Source organism: Myotis yumanensis, unplaced genomic scaffold, assembly GCF_028538775.1.
Source record: "Myotis yumanensis isolate MYYU_CA2020_CCGP unplaced genomic scaffold, mMyoYum1.0.hap1 SCAF_3, whole genome shotgun sequence".
NCBI lineage: Eukaryota > Metazoa > Chordata > Mammalia > Chiroptera > Vespertilionidae > Myotis > Myotis yumanensis.
The window spans coordinates 183,169,154-183,189,938 of record NW_027223754.1 but is presented as its reverse complement, the minus strand read 5'-3'; the positions used below and the strand labels follow the sequence as shown (position 1 = coordinate 183,189,938).

At 40.0% G+C, this 20,785-nt stretch overlaps 1 protein-coding gene across 1 annotated transcript in view; it reads right to left on the bottom strand.

Annotated features, from left to right (window-relative positions):
• The window catches only part of GYS2 (glycogen synthase 2), a 48,459-nt gene extending 30,041 nt beyond the window's left edge, over nt 1-18,418 (bottom strand). Inside the window, exons 1-4 of the mRNA XM_070410592.1 lie at nt 17,976-18,418; nt 9,807-9,988; nt 7,139-7,330; nt 4,410-4,592 (exon numbers count right to left, since the gene is read on the bottom strand). Coding sequence (XP_070266693.1) covers nt 4,410-4,592; nt 7,139-7,330; nt 9,807-9,988; nt 17,976-18,096 — 678 coding nt within the window. The 5' untranslated portion in view covers nt 18,097-18,418. The remainder of the gene's footprint in view (nt 1-4,409; nt 4,593-7,138; nt 7,331-9,806; nt 9,989-17,975) is intronic.
• Nucleotides 18,419-20,785: the final 2,367 nt, after the last annotated feature.

Genomic DNA, 20,785 nt, shown 5'->3' with positions numbered 1-20,785 from the left:
ATAATAAAACCCTACTATGCAAATCAACTGGACAGCGGATTGACTGGTCACTATGACATACACTGACCACCAAGGGGCAGACACTCAACACAGGAGCTGTGCCCTGGTGGTCAGTGTGCTCCCACAGGGGGAGCACTGCTCAGCCAGGCTCATGGGTGGCGAGCGCAGCAGCAGTGGAGGGAGACATTCCTGTCTCCACTTCAGGCAGGTGGTAAGGAGCGAGGGGATCCGGACTGCGAGAGGATGTATCTGACTGCTGGCTTAGGCCTGATACCCAGGGGTGGGGTGGGGGGGGGGGGGGTTGGGCCTAAGCTGGCAGGTGGACATCCCCCTAGGGGTCTTGGACTATGAGAGGGTGCAGGCTGGGCTGAGGGACCCCCCCCCCTCAGTGCACGAATTTCATGCATCAGGCCTCTAGTACTATATAAGTGTTCATATTGTCAATATCACCTCTAGAATGTAAGATTTTTAGGGATAAGAACCATGAGTTATGCATAAAATAGCACTTGGACATGAAAGTTTAATTTGGGGAAAGATTATTTTAGGCTGAAAAATTACCTGCCCTAACAAACAAGTATACTAAGTCAAATGAAATTTGCAGAAAATAGCAAAATGTATGGTGTGACTGTGGCATTGGGTGTAGAATGTAGGAGACATAGTAGGGTGACATCCTGGTAGGATATAATAGGGCCAGACCCCAGAATTTCCTGAAGATGAGACTAGAAATTTAGCCTTTGTCCTGTATACAATGGCAAGACTGAATGGGCTTGTTTAGAGATAAGGTAAAGACAGCCTATGTTTAAGAAAAATAACTCTGGAAAAGAATGTATCCTATCTCACTGAGCTTTTGTAAAGAGCAAATGAGGTAACAAGTCAAATATTTATAAAAGTTCCTCACACATAGAAAGTGCTCAAGAACTTTAACTGTTGTTATTATTCATTGTTGTTGTTAGAAATAATACGATTTCATATATGGGGCAGTGTTTAATATTTAGACATGTAGAGATGGGATGATAGGTTTTCTAAGTGAGTAGACCAAGTACGCAAAGGTGAAGAGAGGCACTTGTGCATATTTCTGTCCTTTCCTGGCCCCAGGGGGCCCCTTATCTTTTAGCCCTGTAGTATGTATGCCTGGTCACACCCATAGGTTTCACAGCAACCCTATCTATTTACACTGTCTACTTTCCCCCATATTCATGACAGCATGTTAAAGTCTCTGTCTGGTCATTCCAACATCTAAAACATATCTGGGCCTGGTTCCTTTGACAGTGGAACTTCCTTCCCTGTGTTTTTTTATATCTCATAGCCTTTTGTTGTATTCTAGATAATGTGTATAAAAGAACAAAGAATGAGGTATAAGGTTACAGTGAAGGGTAACCTTATAATTAAAGTTCACTAGTTTAAAACTTGGTCAGAGGAGAGAGTTAAAATCCATGAGACCATTGTGTACCAGTTGGCTTCCTTCACAAGTTTCTAATCCCAAACAGCAATGTCCTCTTTTCTATCAAGGAAATTCTGTTGCTATTATAAAAAGAGAAGCCAAAACCTAAAAAAACTTTTTTAAAAGCATTAGTTGTCTAGCTATTTTATTTCATTGAATGTATTGAGGTGATATTGATTAATAAAATTATATAGGTTTCAGGTGTACAATTCTAGAATACATCATCTGTATGTTATATTGTGTGTTCCCCACTCCAAGTCAACCTCCTGCCATCACCATTTATCCTCCTTTCACCCTCTCCAACCTCCCCCAACTCCTTCCTAGTTATCTAGCTATTTTAGTGGAGGGAAAAGTTGACCCATTACTGGACTAATAAGAATAAATTTAAAAAATATCTTGAGCCGAAGCCGGTTTGGCTCAGTGGATAGAGCGTCGGCCTGCGGACTGAAAGGTCCCAGGTTCGATTCCGGTCAAGGGCATGTACCTGGGTTGCGGGCACATCCCCAGTGGGAGATGTGCAGGAGGCAGCTGATCGATGTTTCTCTCTCATCGATGTTTCTAACTCTCTATCTCTCTCCCTTCCTCTCTGTAAAAAATCAATAAAATACTGTAAAAAATCAATAAAATATATTTTAAAAATATATATATATATATCTTGAAGAGTCTCAGAAATTCATATGCTGGCTAGAATGGTTGGAATGCTCTTTCAACTAATAAACTTAACTAAAAACTTAAACCAACTTCAAAATCTTTGTGAATTGGCTAGTAACAAAAAATGTTTTCAGTTATCAATTACTATTTGAGAAAGTAGTTTTATCTTTCTGGTTTTAGAGAAGTTGAATACTTTTATTTTTCTTCTTATCTCCCTGCTCCTACCCCATGTTCATCTGCCTGAGCCAGAACGTACTGAGGCAGATCTTGGGTCTTGTTTCAAAGACTAAATTCTGACTCATTTCTTATGTTGAACTTTTAAAAACTTTCCATGTATATAATTTGGTATTTTTTTATGTATCACCCAAATTCTAAACCCAATGTGAGCATGGGGAGGAGTCTACTATGGAAAATGATTAGAGGGTGTGCTTTTTCTGTAAGAAATGGTTATGAATTTAACTCAAAATCTAGTTCTTGACTACTTGTTGTTTACCAGTGACTCTGCTGGGCAGGGCATTTTACTAGAACAATGGACTGGGGTCTTACTTCAACCAGCGAGGGGCTTTAAGTTGAGGAATATATAATCCTATTTGAAGATTGTATGATATAAATACTGACCTTTATCAAGAGGATAAAGTTGTTATATATAACTATATATACTACCATGCATTTGTTCCTTAAAAAAACAATAGCTGAAGTATATTCTTAGTTGTTTTCCTTAATTATATAATGCTCTTAAGAATTCTACAATAAAATACTTGATATGCCTCTCTAACATTTTCTCTTTCACAAAAATCAGAGTCTGCCCTTCTCCAGGAAACATGGTTGGTGAGCTTACCACAGATCACTGGTTTGCCCTTATTAGTCTACCAATATCATATGCCATTAAAAAATTTCCCAGCTCTCCTGACTTTCTGAATCTTGTGGTGACTTTATTTTAAATGTACATCTTATGCTTAAAGTTAGAGACCTTTAGAGAAGGTTGACCTTTTTATAGGTCAACTCTCTTTAGGATTATTCATTGCTTTGCAAATGTTGAAGTTTGTCAGAAAAAAACTTTTCTGCATTCAATGTCCAAGTGTCTTTGAGATAGTAGTATAACTTGTCACAACCATTTATGTACCAGAAGCCCAGTGAATGAGATTTGTGCACTGGGGTGGAGGGGTCCCCCAGACCGGCCTGCGCCCTCTCTTAGTCTGGGACACCTTGGGGGATGTCTGCCTGCCAGCAGTCAGACATCCCTCAGACATCCCTCTGCAGTCCGGAGCTCTCACAGTCCAGGACCCCTCACTTCTTACTGCCTGCCTGCAGTGGAGGCAGGAGAGGCTCCCGCCACTGCCTCTGCGCTTGCCAGACATGAGCCTGGCTTCTGGCTGAGCAGCGCTCCCCCTGTGGGAGCACACTGACCACCAGGGAGCAGCTCCTATGTTGAGCGTCTGCCCCCTGGTGGTCAGTGTGCCTCATAGCGACCAGTTGTTCAGCCGTTCAGTCAATTTGCATGTTACACTTTTATTATATAGGACTACACACAGACACACACACACTATTTCATAGAATCCTAGCACTTTTTTAAAACTGGAAAGTCTTTAGAAATCAACTTTCCGACGTACTCATTTTCCTGACAGTAAAACAGAACTTCTAAGATAGTAAATTGATTTGATTGGCAATAGAGAAACCAAATCTACAAACCCCCTGACTTAGTGGTATGCGCATGCCTTGTTGATATTATTGGCAGGTGATGTAAAAGACATACTTTAATCTGATTTAACTGGTGGGAAATAGAAGGAAGAAGTCAAAACAATGACCTTGGGTCATAACTGGTCACCAAGGATCCACATCCCTGTTTTTAATACCTTCCGTCTTATTTGACCCCGATAAAAACCCCACCTATGCATTGCAGAGTTACAGGAGAAATCTGACCATTTTTTCACTTGGGAGATAGAGGAAGTAAGGCTCATGGTGCAAGCTGTATGTCTAGAATCCTGGCTCTCTACCTGCCACTCAGAGGTGTGTGTGATACAGGATCCTCGCAGCATTTCCCAAGCTCCAAGGTAGTCAGGAGCCCAACCTGTGTCCACAGTCTTACCTCCCCACCCCCACGCCTTTGAATCTTGGGTCTATTGCTCCAAAGTAGACACACACCGCCTCTCTGTCAAAGGGGCGGCTTTGTCATGCATATTGATTAGTTGAAAGGGCATTGCTGCCATCTGGCTGGCAGATGAAATGTCAAGATCAATACTTCTCATCCTTCAGCTTCCAGGATCAGAAAAAAAGGTGGTGAGGGGGAAGGTAGTAGGACTCTTTACCGACTATTTACCTCATCAAGATGGTTGTAGAAATCGATGTTTGCGGCGCAGAGATACCTCCCAAGCAGTGTGGCGTGAGTGGTAAAAATTGTAGCGATAGGAAGTTTCCTGGCTCGAGAAAGGATGAGTCCGGTTCCGGCCTGCCATTCGTGGAATTGGGTAATGACGTGTTTACCGTCTGCGTGGTCTGTCACCTACATCCGGAAGGAAGCATTTAGAAAAGCTGTCGGTGAAAGTTGATCTTACTCGTGGCCCACAGCATCAGGAAAGTTATCGTGCCTGTAAGTTTTAGCTCAATTTGAAGGGATCTATACATGAAGCAGGCAGACTTAGCAAGAGTGTTTTATAGGACTCAGCGGCGTAAAGCCCAGCGGTCCTCACACTTAGCCTACCTACCTCAGGTCACCTGGAAGGCTTGTTAAGCACTGACATCTGGGTCTCATCCCCAGGTCATCTAATTCAATGATTCTGGGCTGGAGGGCAATAATTTTCATTTCTTACAAGTTCGCAAGTGATGCTGCTACTGATGGTCCAGGAAATACTCTTATTTTATTTTTTAATTAATTTCAGAGAGGGCGAGAGAGAGAGAGAGAGATAGAAACATCAATGATGGGAGAGAATCATTGATCAACTGCCTCCTGCACGCCTCCTACTGGAGATCTAGTCGGCAACCCAGGCATGTGCCCTGACAGGGAATGGAACCATGTCCTCTTGGTTCATAGGTCCATGCTCAACCACTGAGCAACACCAGCTGGTCCGGGAAATACTATTTGAGAACCATTGACTTAAGCTAAAACCTTTGTATTTGCAAGTATCTGTTCTTACCCTGGCCAGTGTTGTTTAGTGGTTAGAGCATTGGCCCTCGACCTTCCAGTCCTGGTCATCACCTCTGGAAGGCAACCAATCAGCATGTCTATCTCTTCTCTCTCTCTCTCTCTCTCTCTCTCTCCCCCCCCCCCTTTTCCCCCCCTCAGTTTCTTTCCCTTCCCTCCCTTCCACTCTCTTTAAAAAGTCAATGGAAAAATTATCCTCCAGAGAGAATTAACAAAAATAAAAATAAAGTATCTGCTCTTCACAAAGGTTTTCACAGGTATGAACAGCACAGATCAATGATGCAGCAGAAGCAGGTGACAGCAGAAACAGGACTTGCCCAGAAAAGCCTTGGGATTTTTTCAGTGTCTTTGTTTACCCTTTGAACAAAACACAATCTCAGTTTCCAGAACTGCTTTACTTTAGAGGAAGTTGAGCTCTTACTTTCTTGCTTCTCTCCCTTGTATTCCCTTTAACAGAAGGATGACAGCAGATACACACACATGTACACACACGCACACTTGAGGCTGATTTCCGCCCTGGGGGCAGTGGCTCGGGGAGGCAGTTTGCAGACAAAGACACTAACAGGTACTAAAACAAGATTTCATATTGGTTATTAGCCCAGATCTGCCAGCACCCTCACCCTCCTCCTATTCTGTCACCAACACAAAGCAATAGGACTGCTTCGCCACCCTCCTTTACTTTGAGGCAGCCCTTTATGGCTATTGGACTATGATTCAATCAGTAAGAAAGACTGGCCAGATGGAACCCACTCCCAACATATAGATCTGTGATTTGGCTTTAGACCACACCCCACTTTGCTAGGGATGCTCTTTCTTCACCATCTAATTTTCAGGTTAAGCATCATCGTCTTGAGGTAATGCAAAGAAGGTGAAGAAATCTTACTGCCAAGCTTGGAGGACTTAGGAGAGTGCAGGCTTGGCTCACTTAAAAAGGACTAGTTTGGCCTTAGCCAGCTTGGCTCAGTGGATAGAGCGTCAGCCTGCAGACTGAAGGGTCCCAGGTTCGATTCCGGCCAAGGGCACATGGCTGGGTTGCAGGCTCGTTCCCCAGTAGGGGGGGTGCAGGAGGCAGCCAATCAATGATTCTCTCTCATCATTGTTGTTTCTATCTCTCTCTCCTTCTCCCTTCCTCTCTGAAATCAATAAAGTAATTTGTATATTTAAAAAAGGACTAGTTTGGCCTGGCCACCACAGCTCAGTGGTTGAGTGTCAACCTAGGAACCTGAGGGCATGGTTCGATTCCTGGTCAGGGGACATGCCCCGGTGGCCGGTTTGACCCCCCAGTGTGGGGCATGCATGAGGCAGGCAATCAATGATTCTTTCTCATCATTGATGTTTCTCTCTCCCTCTCCCCTCCTCTCTGAAATCAATAAAAATATATATTAAAATAAATAAAAAGGACTAGTTTCTAATATTCTTTTTTTTTCATCTATGGGATATTTCACTGCTATGGACTCCTTAGCACTTGCTGGGATCACTTCAGCACTTAGCGAATGATAAAAATATCTAAAAGTCACTGCAATTACACAAGAACTCATTCATAATCAAAACCAAATATTTCAAGCTATTTTCTATTCCATTGAATCTATAATTCATATACATAGTGCATGATGTATACTATTTTTTCTTGTGCATATGTTGAGTATCATCTATGTAGCAGCAAATATAATTGGATTTTATACACATCATTCTATATATTAATAAGCATTATTATTACCCCAGTCCAAAGGCTGATAGTTAATTTGAGAAAGGCAGAACATTTTCTCAGAAATGTACTAGGACAATCAATAAAGGCAGCATCTCAAAATTTACTTAATGTAAAGGTCATGGGGTCATTGCTGGACAATGCTGGGCACAGAACACAATTGTGTTGCTCCTCTGTTGTATCACCATCCAGTAAACTGTACCTCTTTTAAGAACCAGGCTGTTAAAGATCCAAATATCAACATGTCGTTGGCTTCTCGGTCATGATAAGGAATGCCGACACTGCACGCTTCCCAGAGGTCACCCTTCCACCTGTCCAAATTCCAAGCTGAAAACCCTATGTCAAAGAGCACCACGTAAGGACTCCCCTCTATCAGCCATCTTCCAAAATGCACCTGCCAGATAAAGAACACAGAGCCATGTAGGAATTCTAGGACATGTATTTGTGCTCAGCAGATGTAAGCTTTATTTAGAACTCAATTGCAGTTTACACGGTGATACCACAAAGCATCTGATATGGAGTTAGAATGGGCTTGCATTCATTCATCTAAAATATTTCCCTGCTTGGGAAATGCTTTTCATTAAATTTAGTCATTAAAAAAAAGTATCATCACTCCTTTGACCTTGAGCTCATGGTTTTAGGATTTAATATTATAGTCTACTAGAGGCCCAGTGCACAAAATCGTGCACAGGTAGGGTCCCTAGTGGCTGCCGGCTGCTGGCTGCCAGCCAGAGCCTCCCTTCATTCCGTGCCACCCTCTGGTGGTCAGCACACGTTATAGCGAGTGATCGAACTCCCGGTCGGTTGAACTCCCACGGGGACATTTTGCATATTAGGCTTTTATATATAGAGATGTTTTTATGATAAAATCAAAAGTTGAACTGCTCTGTATCTTTAGCAACTCATAGTTCAATATTATTTCTACTGTGTCACTTATTTTCCTTTATGCAACAAGAGTTAACATATTTTCTGCTAGAAAAAGTGTGTGTTTTTTTTTCTGTTGACAAATGTATATGATTTCTCCAATTCCTCCTATAAAAATGAATGTTGCTGAAAGTGTTTCTCAGTATGGTTGCTGCCAGAAATCTTAATTAAAAATATTGCCTAAGATACATTATCTCATTAATGTAGCAGCCCAAAGTCTAATCCTATTATGTTCTTCAAAGTGACTGCCCATCAATTCAGTTAATCCCACAACCACCTCCAAGACTTTTGCCGGTTTGCCCCATTGCACAAATGCTGGAATTAACCACCATCTTCATCTATTCATCTTCCTGCGCTTTTGCCCAGGCTGCTGATTGCTGCTGGAGAGAGTCACAGTCACGTACATTTGTGACATTGAAAAGTCATGACTGTACATCAGAGATGTCAGATATTCTTGATCTCTTCCTTGAACAGTTTTCAGAACTTCTTCCTTCAAATTTCTTATTTTAACACTTGCTTCCTAACTTTTGTAAGATGACCTTTCACTCCTACTTCATTAAGATCATCAAATACATTGAGTGAGAACATACTGAATCCTTCATTCACCCTTTATTACCCGTGTAAGTGAAAGGGGAGAAAAGTGATCCTCTCACGCGTGCTTTGGGTCTTGTTCCCGCTCCCATTCTCAGTGGCCTTCCTTTCTTCAATCATTCATTTCTTCTGAATTTTCAACTTCTCCCTGTCTGCTAGATATTTCTTTTTTGGCATATAAATATGCTCAGACCTCACTGACATTTAATAAAACACTAATTCTCAAAATCACACAACTCTGAAACTACTTAATTTATCTCACCTCTTCAGAGAAAAATCTCATAGCCACAGCTTTTATGCTCTTTTCTCACCATTCATACATTCCTCAACCCACAGCAATCTGATTTAACCTCACCTTCCTTTGAAGCGTGTCTAACAAGGTTACCATGAATGACCTTAATATTGTTAAACCAAGATGACCCTGGTTCAATCCTTTGTTGATTTGGTTCCTCCTTCATACTTGAAACTCTCTTCTCCCTTGTCTTGACCTCACTACTCCTGTATTTACAGCAACTAATTCTCAGAAACCTAGTGGCTAACAGGACACAAAATAATTATTCTATAGGTTAGGGGGTTGTAGCGTGAAATCAATCTTATGGGTTAAAATCAACATGTTGGCAGAGTTTCATTCCATTTGTAGTCTCTGGAAGAGAATCTATTTCCTGGCCTTTTTCAGCTTCTAGAGGCCACCTTCATTCCTTGGCTAGTGGCCCCTTCCTCCATCTCCAAAGCTCCCCGTGCCAACCTCTGTTTCCATGGTCACATCTCTCCAAGTCTGATTCAACTGCCTCCCTCTTATAAGGACCCTTGTGATTACATTGGGCCCAGCCAGATAATTTCTCCATCTCAAGATCCTTAACATAATCACATGTGCAAAGTCCTTTTTGCTACATAAGCTACCATTTTCATAGGTTCTGAGGATTAGGATTTGAACATTCTTGGTTCTATATTGCTAGCTGTGCTTCTACTTTTGCAATCTCTGACTTCTTTTACTGTAGTTGTTCTAACATGTTGCCGTCCCCAAGGTTTGGCTCAAAATGTGCTTCTAGTCTATAAACGTCCACAGAACAATACTATGAACACGAATTATATACAATTTAGACACAAATGACTTCCCCAGAAATATCTTTACCCTATAAATTCTGCTGAGCTCTAAACCCATTATGTTACTAGATATTTATATTGCCTCAAAAATGTACCTATTTATAATCAAGTTCATCATCTTTCTCATAAACCTGCTCCTTTTTCCTACGTAGAGGAATGGTCTTCTCTTGGGAGTTAATGTGAATTGTGTCTGCTTGCCCATTACAATTTACTAAGACTTGTCAAGTGAAGTGTTGGTCAGTATCCCTTACTTGGCAGCCATGTTTATTCATTATGTCCACTGCTCTTCTAACAGCATCATTTGCAGGTTCACATTTTTCCACCTGAGTCTTCATATTTTGCTCAAAATATGGACCAATCAGAAAGTAATTGTCTCCCCATTCATCTGCTGTTGTTCTGGCCTTTGTCTGAATCACAGTATAGATGCCACCAACTGTTGAAAAGAAAAGATTCCATTATCATTCAGCTTAATAATTCATTTAAGTGATAAAGGCATGGAAGCGAGTTCCCGTGTTTTGTTAAGTATTTAGGATCCATCAAGCACAAGGGTTCATTTAACTTTCTAAAATAAAGTATTTAAAGACACTAACAAATAGTCATTATTAGTTCCACTCATGCATATTTTAAAGCCCCTTCTGGGTACATGTCAGAGAATAGCAGATTGGCAACAGTAGGGCAGTACAAACATTTCAAAGAAATCTGAAGAGACTATTGGAATGAAGCACTTGGCTTAATGCTCTATCCACATTGGGGTGTCAAAATGGGGCAAATAGCCATTGTCATGCCATAAGCCCTCAGCAGCAGTAGTCACCTTTCACCCCTTCTCTGACAGCGGTCCAAGAAGGGGCTAAGGTATATCCAAGTAACAGCCACTGCTGAAATGATGAGCAAGTTTTCCAAATTACAGAGCCACTTCCATTCTAAGGAACCAAGTGAGGTCACTTTTGCCAAGAAGATTGATCTGATAGATTTTGAGGGGGAATGTTTGGCCCAACTCTCATGTCAAACCCAATGACACAAATACAAATTTTCATATGGTATGTCCTTTCCCCTCCCCCCTCTTCTCTGGCATTGTGGCCACCATTATTAAAACACAAAGCCAAAAAACATGCGTACTATTGGAAAATGCATATGCCTTTGGATCCAGCATGTCCACATATAGAAAATGGTTCTGGAGGAAAACAAAAAGAGTGCCAAAAGATATGTGTAAAAGAATATGTATGGAGCATTACAATTTTGAAAATTATAACCAACTTAAATTGAACTAGTTAACTCACTTAACTTAAGGTTCAATTAGCTCATCTATCCAACTGGAATTTGCAGAGGCAACTAAAAATAATTTTTTTAAAAAGTGTGAGTCACATTTTAGCAACATATTTACATATATATATATATAAGCTTTCTTCAAATAATTTTTCATCTTCGGTTGATGTCTTTCCTTCATCTTCATCTTATGAGGGAGAATACGTTCTCGGGTTCTGACGGCACATGTTTATTAAATGCCTTATTCCCATTTCTATTCTTGAATACTCTTATTTGCAATTGTGCATCTTGCCCAGAGATCTTAGAACATCCTTGTTAGATTATGTGTTCAAAATTTAAATACACTTGTGTAAATGCAAGCACATTTTTATTTGCTAAAGGACACAAGGGGGAAGAGAAATTCTTCATTTGAAGAAAATAAATGGTTAGATTTGGGAATTGAAATGGAAAGATAAACATGGTTAATTAATTTGCTACTTCCTTTTCTGATTTGAGGCCTTCAGTTTTGATATAGATAGTCTCCAAATAGCCTTACAGTGTTCATAAATACTATGGCTATGTTCTTTCAGTCTATCAGGAATAAAAACATAAAATATAAAAATAAAAGTCTATCCTATCCTGTTTGAGGCCTGATTGTAAATAAATCTTTTCTCCTAGACATCTCTCTGTACAGTCTTTCTGTGGAGAGGACCTCTTATTGCATTTCATATGCTCAAGCACCAACTTTAGCCTCTCTCTGCTCTTCCCATATTCATATGCCAACTGGTTTCCCTTGATTTTTACTCTGTTTTCCACAAATTCCTCCGTTGGCATGCTAATTATAGGTGAGTGTGATGGCATAGACATAGGGTCATTCCCATTTTCAAATTTGAGGTTTAAACCAGAGGTTCACCAACACATATTTTTTTATTGATTCATTGTTTTGTCATAGCATAAGATCACTGAATTTGAAATTACACTTCACTTTCAAACATGTACTTTGTATTTTATTGATCTTCTTTTTTTCCCCAAAAAACAACATGGGAGCTATCTTTAGTGTGAGGGCAAAGTATCAAGCCTTTCATAAGAAAGAAAAGACGAGCTCCCATGGCATATATGTCATTGAGGTAGCTACAACACCAAGTTTCCGTCTAGAAACTGCTGGTGTTGCTAAAACCAGGATTCCAAAGCAGTTTGGAATATGGACAGCAGCCAATATAAGACATTTTATATAGGAATATAAATTAGGAGTATCTTCACTACTTGATAAATGTTTAAAAGTTACAGAATCTGAAAGTCATGACTTCAATATGCATAGCTAATAATCAGACCCTTCTGTCTTAAGACAGTTGCAGGAGGAATCATTATACAGTTAGAATATCATTCTGTGAGGCAGCAGGGCTGGTAGGATAGAAAGTAAATGTTACTGGTGATAATGGTCAACTAATGTTTGTGTGCCCAGCACTCTGCTGAATCTGTAGTACAAAATCAAAGTGGCTCCAGTCTCAGGCAGGGAGGGGTGAGACACTTAGAGCAAGACCAGGTGCACACCCCTCCCCGATCATACATAGTGGCAGCCCATGTTCTATACAGGAGGCGCTCAGACATGGCAAGCAGGATAAAAAGGAACTGAGGAGACTAGGTCTCCTCTGAAAGCTTTGTGTGTACCAAGCATGGTTTTTCATAGATTGTGTGTTTCACGTGGTGTCGTTTAAGATGCCATTGACATGGTCACTGCTTGTTCACACCAAAGACAGGAACCTCAGCCCCAAATTACTGTGTTGCCAATGACTGTAGAAACCCTGTTCCATAACTTTTTGTCCACTTTCTGCTTGTGTGTTTAAAAACTGACTCATGGAATCACTCAAAATCAAAGCAAATATGATCATGAATGATTCAACACACTCATTTTATTAATAAATTTTTATCCTATATAATAAAAGGCTAATATGCAAATTGTACCCTTGACCGGGAATTCGACCAGAGGGCGGGGCTGGCTGGCCAACCACCTGCAGCCCCTCCCTCTCGGCCATTCCTGCTCCCAAAAGCCTCCCCCCCGCCCCCATCTGGGACAGGGCTGGCTGGCCAACCTCCCACATCCCCTCCCCCCAGCTGGCCCAGCCCGATCGGCTGTGATCAGGGCAGTTCAGCTGGACCCCACCCGTGCATGAATTCATGCACTGGGCCTCTAGTGAAAACACGTACAAAGTGTTTATTTAATGCTAGGAGTTATTCTAAGTGGTTTACAATTGTTGTTGTTTTCATTTTCACAATATCATTATAGGTAGATACTATTATTACAGTGGAGCCTTGACTTACAAGTGTCCCGACTAACGAGTTTTTTGAGATACCAGCTGTCTCTTGGCTGATTTTTTGCATTGAGTTGATAGAGTAATTTGAGTTAACGAGCTCCTTAACGAGCTTAACGAGCTCGGTCTCGGAAGGAATTAAACTCCTAAGTCAAGGCCCCACTGTATCTTTATTTGTAGATGGGGAAACTGAGGCGCAGCGAGGCTCTGAGAGGGATCCACCATCAAACAAGTAATGATGAGACTGGGATTTCAGTTCAGTCTGACCCCATGGCCCACGGGCTATGGACAGCAAGACTGTAAGCTACTGTGCTGAGCAACATATTGATGGTTCTTTAAAGATGGTGGCAAGAGGGACAGAGGAAGAAAAGAGCAGTGTCATAAAAAATAAACTCCTTCAGGTGTTGGGAGTTTCAGAGCCACTTGGAAAACAATACTTAAAGGAAATCACTTTTTAATTTCGGCTCTAGGCACTTCTGAGTTAACAGAAAAAGGAGCCCAGGGCTTAGAGGCAGTTAGAGCAGTGGCTCTCACGTTAATCGTTGAGGCCTTTAGAAATCTGATGAAAACTTTCTGCCCTCTTCTCCAAAACAGCACTCACAGGTAGGAGCACATATTTTCAGATACAATATCCTGAGGTTTACAAACACTTTGAAGTCCACTTCTATCAAGATCCCCACCTTTAGAATATCTGCCTCAGAACATGGACTTGCAATCATGGTCAGTTTCTACCAACCCCTTTTGATTATAGTTTTCTGAGTTTTTCCAAGTACCATTCATAGCATACCATGTGACCCAGAGCTAGTGATGGTGCCTAGCTTAAAGGAGGAAGCAGGCAGAATTATGTCCAGCAATATTCTGGCTTGGGGCTAAAACAAATCGTTTTTAGTTGATTTTAAAAGGGAAGCATTCCTTTAGTAACTAAGTGACAAAAATGTTCACATCCTATATAATAAAAGGCTAATATGCAAATTGACTGAACAGCAGAATGACCAGTCACTATGACGTGCACTGACCACCAGGGAGCAGACACTCAATGCAGGAGCTGCCCCTGGTGGTCAGTGTGCTCCCACAGGGGGAGCACCGCTCATCCAGAGGCCCTGAGCTGGCTCAAGGCTGATGAGAGCAGAGGCAGTGGTGGGAGCCTCTCCCGCCTCTCCCACTTCTGCAGCAGTGCTAAGCTGTCAGTTGGACATCCCCTGAGGGCTCCCAGACTGCGAGAAGGCTCAGGCGGGCTGAGGGATTCCCCTGCCTGAGGGAATCTCGTGCACTGGGCCTCTAATATATTACATTAGCATTCATTCTTTTTTACAATGTTCATTAAACTCTTTTTGATGATCCTAAATATCCTCAACATGACCATTGATTCATAGTCTACAATGATTTGGGCAAGTCTGTGCAGAAGAAATGATTGTGGTAAGAGGTTTGCCACAAACCCCAAACTAGTTAGAACCCTGCCTCTGCCCCCATCCCCGCATACATTATGTAGTCTTAGAACATCTTGTACTTATTCTTACACTCATCACACTTGACTATAGTTGCATGTTCAATGTCTACCATCCTGCAAGTTTGCAAATTTTGGAAGACTGGGAACCAATTTTATATTGTTAAACTCTATGCTCCTCATCTCCTAGTACCTGATATGTAATAGACACTTGATGAATCTTTATTGAATAATAAGTGGTTTATAATAATAAATGGATGAATTGATAAAAGCAATACATTTCAAGAATAACATGAACAAATGGAAAAAGTTATTTTAAGGTCAAAGAATTAGCATCCAATAATTTAACTATATCTCTTTCATTTGTTATAATTTATACATTTTCATTGTTTGCTGGCAACATTTTGGTAGTAAAGGATTTATTTTTCCTAAGAAATCTTTTGTGTTCTTGGATCTAAATACATTTCCTGTTTGCCACTACAAACCACTGTAAGATAGCTGAAGCATATTACGCTCATTTAATTCACGAAGAAACTGCTATTCAGATAGTTTACTCGCAGGGGTGGGGAACATCAGTCAGGCCTGCAGGCCGTATGAGGTCCGTGAAATCATTTGGTCTGGCTCTGCCAAGGCATTAGAGGTGAGTTAATTAAATGTTTGATCAAAGATAGCAGGCTAATTTTCAAGTTTATAATTTTGTATGGCTCGAGAATGATGGTATAAATATCCAAACGGCCCTTGGCTGAAACAAGGTCCCCCAACCCTGGTTTAAGGGATGTTTTTATAAAGTCTCGGGAATCTATGATCTTTGACTGCAAGTCCAGTGTTCTTTCATCTGTAGAAAATTTCCTTAGGCAATGGATGTTTTAATTTTATCTTTGTGTGGTAATTAAAAGAGCAGTGGACTCAGAGGAGACCTAACTGCTGGTCCGGACCCTGCAATTTACTTGCTCATTAAAGCCTGTAGCTGTCTGTTTCATCTATGAGGAGTTGGGCTTGTGATCGCTAAGATGCCTCATATCCTGGCTATGAACTGGAGGGGAATAAAAGTTCAAAGTAAAATTTAAAAAGAAACGATGGCGTCAATGAATCATCAGAGGTGAACACAATAATTTTGCATTCATATAAACATCTCTAATAAATCAGTCTGTAATAGATATTAAAATAAAGATATATTGGAGACGATATCAACTTGGGTAAATCACATTGTGGGTCCCTTCGCAAGACAACAAAATTCCCTTTCTCTTGCATGGGAAATAAAAGAAAATAAGTATAAAGGAAGCATAGAGGTTGAAAATAAATGTACAGTGGGGCCTTGACTTACTAGTGTCCCGACTAACGAGTTTTTTGAGATACCAGCTGTCTCTCCCCGATTTTTTGTATTGAGTTGATAGAGTAATTTGAGTTAACGAGCTCCTTAACCGAGCTCCTTAACGAGCTCTGTCCCGGAACCAATTAAACTTGTAAGTCAAGGCCCCACTGTGTTCATTTCCTTCATTTAAAAGAAAAAAAAATCCCTTTGAGCATTTTCTGTGTGCCAGGCACTGTTCTAGGCCTGACATCAGCACGCATGTCATCAGGATACGAGATTCATGGATAACAGCTCTCACCAGTGTGTGCCTAGCACCAGGAGACAATGTTCCATTAAGGTTCGTTAAGTGGAGAGACCAGGAGGAAGAAGAAAGGGCTCTCAGTGGTTCTCAACCTTCTGGCCCTTTAAATACAGTTCCTCATGTTGTGACCCAACCATAAAATTATTTTCGTTTCTACTTCATAACTGTAATGTTGCTACTGTTATGAATCGGAATGTAAATATCTGATATGCAGGATGGTCTTAGGCGACCCCTGTGAAAGGGTCGTTCGACCGCCAAAGGGGTCACGACCCACAGTTTCAGAACCGCTGGTTAGGTGCTGGAACTCACACAGACTTCGGAACTGTTTCCTGGGGCTGGTAATTCCCTCCCATTTTTTCCACCAACAAGCTATATTCTTGAGTTCCTGCCTACTCTGTAGAGCAAACCTTTATTTAAAGGCACAGTCTGAGATTTATGTGTAACAGAGATGGCTCTGTTCCCAGGAACATGGGCATATTTAAAAACCTTGAGACTGGAAAAAAAGAAACAGGTATTTGTAAACAAATATTTAAAAACACTTCCCTTCTCCATAGTACGGTTTCTGTTCTCTTTGCTTTCTCCTCACAAAACGGCAAAAACAAAAAAAGACCGTGCTTTGTTCTCTTACGTTCATTCTGTGCATTTCTACACAGGCAGACTTGATTTTTAATTTTGATGGTATGATTTTATGAAAGCATACGCATGAGCACTTTGAACATGTAGCATAAGGTGAAAATCTGAACAGATGCCAAATATAATTCCTCCACCTTTGAGGTTATGCTGGTTCTGACTAGCGAAAAGGAAGTAATATATCATATTCATGTTATCATTTCAGATCCTTTCAGATCCTCTAAATTCCACAAATTGCCACTGACTTTTACCCGTCAGTCACCTGGCCTGGTCTTTCATGATCCTGAAGAATTCAACCTTCAAAACGTACTTTTTCTTACTAATATTCTAGACTTTTAAACTAGAGAGTATCAATTCATAAGGAATTTCTTTTTCTATAATTTTACAGTTTCCTTTCTATTAAAATCATTTAGGTTGAGTACTCCATTTTGCCTTCTTCAATCTGGCACAAATGAGATTATACCTTATTGGGAAATTATTTTAATTTTGTTAATTTGATTTCATTTCTTATTTTATAATTCCTATGTATATGTTATTGAAAATCACTTTTGTTCTTCATAATAGGAGCTCAATATTATGCCTTCTGAGCTGCTTCTAAATTAAAACTTTAATTCCAAGCTTATCTCGGATTACAGGAAACATTAACTACTTAATAGAAATGCTATCAGTATATGGAGTTAACGCTTCTAATTGATCCTGATCAGGTACAGTCCTCCCGAAAATAAAGAACAAAGTTGTGTTTTTTGTTGAAAACAAAATCATAAAACCCCAAAAAGCAAATATTAACTTTTTATTTCTATTTTTCTGTAACATGGATTTTAAATGAAATGCACATTCCCTAGCAAAGACCAATATTTTCAGCGTTCCCTTCAGCACATATAAGGTGTCCCAAAAATGTATACACACATTTTCAATCACTATAAAGGCAGTGTTTATTAAAATACACTTCATTTTCAACATTGAGCTATCAGCTATTAAAGTATGTATACATTTTTGAGAGGTACCTTGTATACACGTCTAAGATTTCATTGCCTGTTGAAGTAGACACAATTAACTACAACCTAAGCTTATATTCAGTTTGTGCCTACTTATTCATTGGCAATTCATTTGATTAATTCATTCTTCTAAATCTACATTCTTTAGCAATCTGTCAATTAGCCACCTTCAGGGGCCAGTACAAACCTTTATTGGTCACTTCCCAAGCAACTTCAAAGAGAAGCAAATCTTCCACCGGTAGTTCTTCAACTTCCCACTGGGGAAGCCCACTCAGGGATGTCACAGATAGGGATCGGCCTCGGAGCATTCTTCTTCCAGTCCCCTGAAACTTGTTTGATTCACTCTTTCAATTAACCGTAGGAGCCGTGCGCTTTAGAGAGTGGAGGTTCAAAGCCGGTAGTCGCAGGCTTGGATAGCTTTTCGTAGGAGTGAACCAGCAGAATAAAATCTCATCTGCTTCCCAGAGAACTCACAGGTGAGGGAGGAATTGTCCAGTTCTCTTTGCAGTCTTTCCAGGTGGGTCCACTGAGGACAATATCTCCAATCAGAATCTACGCAAAAAACCCAGAGCTATCACAAGTAAAACCCTCAGTCTGGGGTTTAGGCAAGCAACCCCCGCTGATAGTGCCATCCTCATAGGCTGATCATGGTACATGTCCAGACCTTTAGCCCTTGTCCTTTTGACCAAATTCCTAGACTCACACGGTCACCAACGCTTATTTCATCACTTCCCAAGGGATCCAAGAATTTAGCAATTCCCCTTATAAATTTTGCAGAGCATTTTAGATTACACATAGAATTGACATATTTCTATACTTCCAATCACTTTATATTTCCTAAGTATTATTCTTTCTTTTGATTCTCATTTCTAGAGCATTAAAAATTATTTCTAATTATTTTATTCTACATCTGCAAATTTACCTTTGAAGGTAAGTATAGATTTTGACTTCCCTTTTCTTAATTACTTTTTCTTTAAAATTTCCCTGTGAAAAAATACAAATGCAAGTGTGTGTTTGGGTATAAAACACAAAGAATATAGTTTTGCCTGATCAATGATTGTCAGATCATCATTTTAATGAGATAGTAGAAATAAATTTTAGTTCCATTTGTACATTACCTCAAATATCTTCAAACTGATAAAGAATAATTTAGAGGATATAATCATGTTCAAATAGAAGAAAAATGCAAAATATATTAGGTTCTGAAATATAATCAGGATCACCTTGCCAATAAATGCCATATATTTACTTTTTTCATGTGTTTGTATGTATATACGTATGTGTGTGCTAATTTATTTACATACACAGAGATACACATTCTATATTGCATCTAAATGGAGTAACAATGTTCTCAAGCATGCTGACTTTTGAAATATCTTACTTTATAGATTTAGCTTACAATCAGTATTTTTACATTTTCATTCCATATAGCGATAGAATTGAAATTCACACAAAATATCCTTTACATTAGAATTACAAGTAGAATTCTCTTAAAATAATTTGTTACTTGTTTGTACTATCACTATTTTATTTTTGCTATTTATTATTACTATTTGTTACTTATTAGTAACTTTTTATTAGGTATTTAGCCATTGTTTGTACAGTTGGCGTTATTAACTCAAGCCCTATATTAATGACTTAAAATAGATAAAAGCACACTTCATTATCTGATATTAAATCAATGTAAATCAAGTAGATTAAATGTCTTTCATGATTACCAACATATTTGATTCTTATCTTGTCTACAAAATAAATTTAAGTATATAGTTTATTATTCATTCAGTTGGTAAAAAAAAAAACTATATGGGTAATAAAAAAAAAAATAGAGCACTAAAACAGTAAATATAGGAGCCCAATTTATCAAAACGACTGTCTCCTTTACAGAATAATTTGCTGGTGTTGACATAACCTCTGTTGAGTCCTGCAAATACAAATTCCAATAAAACCAAACAGAAGGGCATGCTGACAAGAAGTGAGGATGGATGACAGGGTGATGACAGAGAGTCAGGTTTGCAGTGTTCAGTCTCAGCAACCCTGTGATTGGTTCTTCCAGGAATAAACAAGCCCCAGGAGAGCCAATTCACAATACCCAAATCACCTTGTGACACTTTATTCATTTATAGCAAGTTCCAGGTACCACGTGCTTGGTTGTAAAATAATCATTCTTGGGGCCACATCCAATCTGCCACTTATCAGCTATGCAAACTCAAGCCAATTTCTTAACTAAGTTTTGGTTTTCTGACAAAAATAGGAAAAACACCGTTTACATAGGGTACTTAGTAGAGTGCCTGGCACTATATTTACCAATTTATAACTGTCAGTCTTATTTCTAAGACATAGTAGTCTATTAAAAGCACTTCTGGTTGTTACTATTGCAGAGGAAATGAAAGAGAGGCTTATTTTTCTTTAATTTTTTTGAGTATTGTGCCACATGCATATGTTATCTGCTCAAATAATTGTATTTTGAGGGAAAAATGACCTTAGATCAATTAAAATATTTCATAACATACTAAATAAAAGTAAGTAACATATAAAACAAAATAAATGGTACAATTGATTCAGTTTTATACAAAAAATGGATACGTATTTCTCCTAGTGAAATATATGTGTACTAATAAAATGGTAATATGCTAATTAAACCGGATCGACCCGACCTCTTCCAGACATCTGACTTCCTTCCAGATAAAGCCATGGTGGCAGGGGGCCAAGGCAGAGGTGGTTAGGGGCGATCAGGCCAGGAGGGGAGCAAGCAGTTAGGGGCAATCAGGTTGGCAGGGGAGGGCAGTTGGGGTGATCAGGCCAGCAGGGGAGGGCAGTTAGGTGGTGATCAGGCCGGCAGAAGAGCAGTTAGGGAGCAATCAGGCGGGCAGGCAAGTGAGCGGTTAAGAATCAGTGGTCCCGGATTGTGAGAGGGATGTCCGGTTGCCAGACATCCCCCAAGGGGTCCCAGATTGGAGAGGGTGCAGGCTGGGCTGAGGGACACCCCCCACCCCCATG